General features: G+C 40.1%; 1 protein-coding gene across 1 annotated transcript in view; it reads right to left on the bottom strand.

Annotated features, from left to right (window-relative positions):
• Positions 1 to 6,667: 6,667 nt before the first annotated feature.
• ajap1 (adherens junctions associated protein 1) overlaps positions 6,668 to 7,784 on the bottom strand; it is a gene marked incomplete at both ends in the record, with an annotated part of 34,305 nt that continues 33,188 nt past the window's right edge. Inside the window, 2 exons of the mRNA XM_084462026.1 lie at positions 6,668 to 6,740; positions 7,483 to 7,725. Coding sequence (XP_084318152.1) covers positions 6,668 to 6,740; positions 7,483 to 7,725 — 316 coding nt within the window. The remainder of the gene's footprint in view (positions 6,741 to 7,482; positions 7,726 to 7,784) is intronic.

The following is a 7,784-nucleotide window of genomic DNA, read 5'->3' on the forward strand; positions in this document are numbered from 1 at the left end:
AAATATGAAGTGAATATCAAAAACAGGCATGGAGAGCTTGCTTAGCTTTAATCAACTGTATTATTAACAGTTGACTGGTTTAGATATCATGAAAGGTGAAATACATAAATACAAATTACACAGCAACAAAGCTGACATTTAACAGAGCTTCCAATTAGTGTAATCTATAAGTTGGATCAATTGCATTTCTCTTTTTAAGTTAAAAGTTTAAATGAGCCTCTGTTTATTTGATTACGGAAAACTTGGCACCCAGTCAATCTTGACTCTAACTTTTAACTTTTTCAAGAAATCAATCAGAATCAGAAAATGTTGGATACGGTGCATAGCCTGGAGCTACAGCAACTTCCTAATGATTTGTATTGTAATCTGTCATGTTCTTTTCCTGCTGGCTTCATCACATACAGTACACCTTTTACATAACAGATGTGGGTACGTATGTCATAAGCTAGTAATATACAGTAGCATTGTTCGGTTACTGTACCTTGTATTGTGGGTTGTCATTTGTTGTTGAGAGAGAGTTGGGAAACAAGGAGAGAGAGAGGAGAGAGAAAGAAATAGAGAGAGAGAGAGAGAGAAAGAGAGAGAGAGAGAGAGAAAGAGAGAGAGAGAGAGCGAGAGAGAGAGAGAGAGAGAGAGAGAAAGAGAGAGAGAGAGAGCGAGAGAGAGAGAGAGAGACTGTTGAGCAAAGTTCTGCCTAACTAAGACAACATTGTGGGGTGCTTTGTTAATGCTTTAAATGCTTAGTCTGCTGGTTTAGTCTGATGGAAAGTGAGACAAAGGTTGTTCATTTCCTAGTTTGTGCTTTTCATACTTAAAATACTTATTTTGTATTGCAGATATCATCACCCATAGTCATTTTACAAACCGTAAACAATTTTCGAGAGAGTGTTGTTTTATATTTTATTAATAGCAACATCAGAGTACTAAATGTATAGAGGACGAGTCCTATGAGAATCGCATTTACAGTGCTTGCAAATACAGAGCTTAGAAGTACAAGAATAACCAAATCAAATCACCTAGAAATTTAAACATTACCAATACCTACAAAAAGAATAGATGTGATTCATAAGACACAAAATAAAAATTGTACAACATTTAGCCGTCACAGAGACTGACAGTGTGTGTACAGTCCTTCTGTTTATGTGTGTGTGTGTGTGTGTGTCTGTGTGTGTGTGTACGTTTGTGTGTATACTATTTTCATAGGTCTTATACAAAAGTAACAGAGGTACTCCTTGATATATTAAACACAAATATAAAAGATTTAAGAGTCACAAAGTACAAATTTTTCATTTTTATGGCAACAACACGACTCAAGTCAGGGTCTGTGAGATAATATGGATCGTGATCGTAAGTGGATTTTGTTGAACAAACTGCTGTGTGCCCCCATGTCACATCTCCACCGTTAGCTTTGTGAACATCTCTCCACGATCTGCGTTGCATTAAGTTTGGCTTTGTGCGCCCAGAGGTATGAGACGACAAGGTGCCCGTCAGACCCAATTGTGTTCGATTTCGATGGCCTGTGTCCGGTGATAACCATGTATTGATCCAGTCCCACTCGAATATCTCAAAAATCAACGCTAAACCATTGTCGATCAATTAACACTCCATTTTAAAGGCGTCATACGGGCGTCAACTGGGGCCCTCTGTTGTGCAGTAGCATACTGAGTGTATAGGCAGATTTGTGTCATGCAACTCTCTCTGTCTCTCTCTGTTCTCTCTCTGTCCCTCATAGGTTCTGCGGTGATGTAGAACCACAGTGAAACCATCGATTTTTCAAGTTATTCACTAATAAGCAATGGCATCACCTCAGTGCGATATAGCTCTTTTATGAATAGAAAACATAAAAACATGATCCAGGAAGAAAATCACAGCCCTCCATAATAAATACAGTAAGCAGAATGAGAAGTCTGAGGTGATTGAGGAGGTTACAGTGGGGACCTAACCTTAAACGAACCCACTGGAAACTGGTGAAGCTGAAACGGAAATGAAGAAAGACCCTCTTTTAACAGCGAACAGCCTTTGCAAAGGTTTTTATGCTTGTACTTTCACCATTCAGTGTCCACTGGGTCGAGTTGTCAGAAACCAGGATCTAAAGTAATACTGGTGAAACCAATTTGGTCTTTGCTAAGCTACTGAAAATGTTCGTTATACAGTAGGATATTTCTCAATGTCAATAGCTGGCTGAAATGTGTGTTGTGTATTTAAGCCACCCACAGGCTTTGATTAAACAGAGTGGTGAGACAGATTGATCCTTCCTGCCTGGCCTGTTTCATCTGGTTACACAGGAAAATCACCTCGGTCTCACAGACTTCTGGACAACACCTAATTTATTTTAGGAATACATCAATGTCTCAATCAATATGTCAGATGTGCAAATATGAACTGAAAGCCCACCCTCTACAGTATATGTGTGACATGTTTAATCTGGTGATGGTACTGAATCTGTTGTTAATTGACAGCTTTGTGTCAGGGCATTCAACGGTTGCTAATGTGACAGAGCAGAGATGTCATCTGTAGATACTAATTTGCCGTCTTTGGTGTCTAACTTCAGATCTCCCCGTTCTACAGTAAATTGCTTCCCCCGTCCATCTCAGAAATAAGACATATTTATCTTTGACGACTTGGCAAACTGTAGAACAGACAGAACAAAGGTGAGCTCTGACAGTGTCCCCTATGCACATTTGTGTTGCTGTGAATGATAACTTAGGATTGCACATTTCTGACAATAGATTTGCATTAGTGTTGATTATTGATTCTGCTTTCCCTGATTTCTCCTGTAGTTAATGTTTCAACCCATGCTCTGTTGCCAGGGCTCATCTACTGTACAGTAGCCAGTAGGGAAGAAAAGGAGCATGTAGTCAGTGGATGTACATGCAGCCATAAATATTAATACAGAAATCTGATTGAAATCAATGAAGGTCGGTCTGATCCAATCTAACTTTCTTCCAGGGCAGCTGTTCTTGGGATTACATTCTTTTCCCTCTTTTGAGCATGATCTTTCATATTTCCAGATAAAAGCACGTGTGAAAATGAGGTGATGTTTTGAACCATCTCATGATTTACAAACCAAATCCCAGAACAGCAGTAGTCACATCTCAACCCAGTATACAATCAAAAGACTCTATCTCTCTACTACCCACCGCGTACATTCGGCCTCAAGATGACTTCTCAGTATGTGAAATATTGCAGCGTCTATTGAGTATTGTATTGGTTTGCTAAATGTATAATACAAGTACTGCTTGAAAGTGCAGGTAGGAAGCTTGGCACAAGATTAGTTTGTGTTATGAAAGAAATACTATTACACATGTAAACAAAGACACTATCCCCAACTTAGCCAAACCTTTCCCAAAAAAGGGTCAGGTCCTGAAAAATAGCACACCTGTACACAAATAGAAGTAAATATATAAAATACATTTACACGTGTATAATTTACAGTGATTTTGTAACCCTCTGACTCTTAAGATAGCACTCTTCATTCAAAAAATATATGTTATGTTGAACCGGCAACTCGCCCAACAAGCATGTTGGTTTAAATTGGCGTCATTCATGGGGGGTTGGTGTGTGAATGGACAGTACGGTGTGAGTTATAATTCTACCTCAGTGCTGTTCATTGATCAGTACATCTAAAATGTAACCTAAAATGACCAGAACGTGTTTAGGTAAACTGATCTTGTATCTATAGATACATATTTTACACTGAGCTGCTCTAAGTGGACAGATGAATACAAGCCTGAAACATGGACCACCATAGAGTTAGCAGGATCTGTAAATAGCCCTTTTGGTGGGCTGCCTACTGTACTGTATATCCCATTCATCTTTTAGTCTGTACATATTGCTGTCTACCCCAAAGCAATGCAATCAACTGTTTTTTGTGCTTTAAACACACCCATTGCACAATTAAAAGTAAATTGTCAATTGTCCTGCAGAGAATTCCCCAAAGGTCTTGCAAAATAATGCATACTGTACTGAGCAGTGGTCTAAGATGAACCTCAAATAATCTTGGTGCTACAAAACCTTAGGGATTCTCAATCTAGACTTGTGAAGGGTGGACCTCTGTTATATAAGGGGTGAGATAGTTGTGCACCACTCTGCCCAAATCAGACGTTTCCTTATAAACCTTATTCTCCCATTTCTGCGTTACACTGATGATTCATGGCTGTTTTAAGGGGGCAAATACTCCCAATACCCCAGTAGTTTCGGGGTTTATTACCCCGCACTAGGAAAACGTCATGACCTTACAGCTGAAATACTGCAGAAATACACAGCTACAAAACACACACACCCCAAGCAGTGGTGAGGGGTAGTGGCTGGCTAGTGTAACGAGAATCCTTCTGTCCCAGCATTCATTGTGATGGATCGTACAGAGGACATGTTCATGATTGGAGCTGCATTTAGCACAACATGCCCCTAATTTGGACCTGAGTGATACCTTTGAATATTCTCCACCGAGGAGGGATTTTCATCTGTCCTTGTTCATTTCAATTTATTTATCATAGAGCATAGTTGACAGTAGTCATTTTGTCGGTTGATTAAAGTTCACTACGTTTGCAACCGAATTTAGGGGAAATATTTCGAAACTCAATTTGGTGGAAAGAAATCCTCATTAGTCATTAAATTAAGGGCAGATTCAATATTCCACCCTGGTTTGAACAAATGATTATAGTACATTCGTAAATTCTTAAACCGGTTCAATTCTTCAGTTCTCTCTAAAAGCCGCCCCTGTGCAATACCGTTCATATCTCATGACTGAATATTTTAAATGATCATATAATGTTGCAGAGATTAATATAAGTACTGTTATGAAAGTGTTTGAAAAGCTGACCTGAGGCAGTAAATCCATACTGCTAGTAGCATCACCTACAGAACCATGTTTCATTTCATATCCAGCCATAGTTAAATAACCACAACAGGATGTGGGGTATGCACTGTATTCAAACCTTGCTAAGTTTCCACTAAATGGATTGATATTGGATGGGGTGTGTGTTCCACATCGTTTTCTTTGTTTCATCTCAGGTTGGACAGGAGAAGTTGCACAGGAACTGTACTGTTTGGGTTGTGACTGACCTCTTTTTATGTATAAAAATAGACAAGACTACTCTGGTTTTAAAATGGGACCTAACAATGCCTTAGGTGCTGAATAAAGCATTTACCCTTTCTCTCTTCTCTTCTCTTCTCTTCTCCACCCCCAATGAATAGTGCTTCATATAAATATCTTTTGGGACTTTGCAACACAATTCGTAAAACTATTTCAAAACATATTCCAATAATTTTTTTTGTTCATGTTCATGTTTCTTAAAAAAAAACACATTGGAATTGGGTTGATACAGGGTTAATATACTGTAGCACTCTTGTCTTTTTAAGTCCATGGATTCTTGTCATTGAAAGTTCCTTCTGTACAGATCGTGGCACATAGTGGCATTATTGGCACATTGTTCAGAAACACATGTCCTTTTCCACAGACAGCTGCTGCTGGGATCTTATCCACAAAGATATATATTCCTCTTTGACGTCGGTAGCGTCCACCATCTTGTCCCAATATAATATATATATATATATATATATATATATATATATATATTACTTCTAAGTAGACACCTAACAACAGCAGGTCCCTGGAAAATAATATGGAGTGGCAGCAGTGTGGCTGCTTGGTTTGTAATCATTTTTAGAAAAATAAATATCTTCACTGATGTCCAGAGAGTGATCCAACTATTTTACAAAATTGGCCGTTGTTTTGTGTAGGTTGCTTCTTGGTCGACAAGTAACCATTGGGATCCTGTGAATAGAAAACACTATTTTAGTGCTCTCTGTCGGCTCCTGGGAGCAGATTGAAAAAGATTTAAACGGATGTACCCAAACACAAGCAATAAGAGCCAAAGCATGTCTCCTGTGGACTTGATAATAAGCCGCCCCATGTCGTTAAGACTGCAAGTGAGGAAAGTGGGAACTCAGAAGTGTTCTCTGACTGAGACTAATATGAGGCTTGGCACTTGATGCTTGCTATGGTACCTGCAGGCTTTCTATTCCCTCTCAAATCTGGGCCAGTAACAGATGTGTGCCTCCCACCTGGGCTCTCCTCCATACTGGGACGAGAGCATGTGTTTAACTTGAACACTTTGAATTTCAAATGGAGGCAGTCCGGCATAAATTGTCCATGCATAATCAATGTGGGGAAAGTCGAGCGAAAGTGCTTATTTTCCGTTAAAAAATATTTCAGAACGATATCTTATTTGGACATGAATGAACCTCATAAATGTGTGATACCTGTATGTTTCATAAACTGTAGGTTGCTGAGCTGCATGAATCAAGTAGCAGAAACTGCCGATAAACATCTCATACGTATGTGTAGAGCAAAATTACTTCATGTTTATGGTAATGAATGAGCTTCTTGGACAATGCAACAAATTGATTCCGCTGTTAATCATCCAAATCATTTGTGGCGGTATAGACTAAAGGGATTTAGGGACAACCGTGGCAGAAGTAACAAACATTATGTCAAGTTCCCTTCTATTCCCTAACTGGGAAACCATTACCACGGGGATCTAGTTGGCTACGGCTCAGGCGATGATCGGCAGGGGAGGGGGGGGGGGGGTGGCGCAATACCTACCAGAGCATAAATTCAGGAAGTCTGATCCGCCCACAGGAAGTGAACAAGGCCTTTAGCTGGTCAGCAGGAAATCTCAAACCATTTCTCGGACACAAAAGCCACAGGAATCAGCTGCCTTTCGGTCGAAGAAGGTCTGTGGGTCAAGAATGGAACGAACGTGAGACGAGGTGGACTGAAGCCCTTTTTTGCGACAGCATTACTATCTGACTGGTCAGACTAATTTCAGTACGCCTGGTGAAAAATTCAAAACTCCTCAATAAAGTGTAGCAGAGAAATTTCAAAAGTACTCACAGATGCACGAGGGTTGTGTCTTCCATGCTGCTGGATTTTGAAAGCCAGTTGCTGCTAATAAACATAATTCAGTCATATTTTTACTAAATGGATCGGCTGATTGGATTTTTCACCAGGCAGACTGAAATTAGCATGATGTGTATACCAGCCACGTAGTAACACGGTCCCAAAAAGGAGCCAGGTGGATTAATAAACTCAGACAGTTTTGAACTCCATGTCAGTGTTGTAAAAGAGCTTTACAAAAGGTTCTCAACTAGGTGTTAATTGGAAATCATTAAAACTTTAACTGGAATCCAAAAAGGAGTTGATAGGTGATTGAACCAGGTTGACCAAATCTAACACTTCATACAGTGTCAATTATCCTTCAAAAGCTACAGAAACCACATGTTGATCCTGAACTATTGATGTCTGGGGGGGGGTGTGGTCTTAACTTGTAATACTGATAGCTAATCAGTAAAAATGAATTGATCTTTCATAACTGTTAACAAGTCATTCATTGATTGGTAATTTTCTCGACAAATAGTACAGCAGAGGATAGTTAGTGGTAGGTAGTGCTACCAACACGTCTTCCACAGTCATTTTACCTATTCCCGTTGTACGTGGTCTTGTACACTGGCGTCTGCTGGATCATCTCGTCCGTGTAAATGGGCACGGCGGTGCGCACGCACTCGTGCGAGCACTGCAGGCTGTCGTTGTACGCCGTGAAAATGTCCACCTTGCTGGGCACCCGCGCCGGGGTGAAGTCCGTCAGGTTCTGGCAGCTCTCCTCCTGTTGGTGGATCTTCCGCTGATGGCTATTGTGGCGGCCATTCCCGGACTGCGCACAGCTACAAAAACACGCACCAAAGACAAGAAACAAACATAAAATCATACCTTGTACCACATT

Source organism: Borostomias antarcticus, assembly GCF_949987555.1.
Source record: "Borostomias antarcticus genome assembly, chromosome: 3".
Classification (NCBI taxonomy): Eukaryota; Metazoa; Chordata; class Actinopteri; order Stomiiformes; family Stomiidae; genus Borostomias; species Borostomias antarcticus.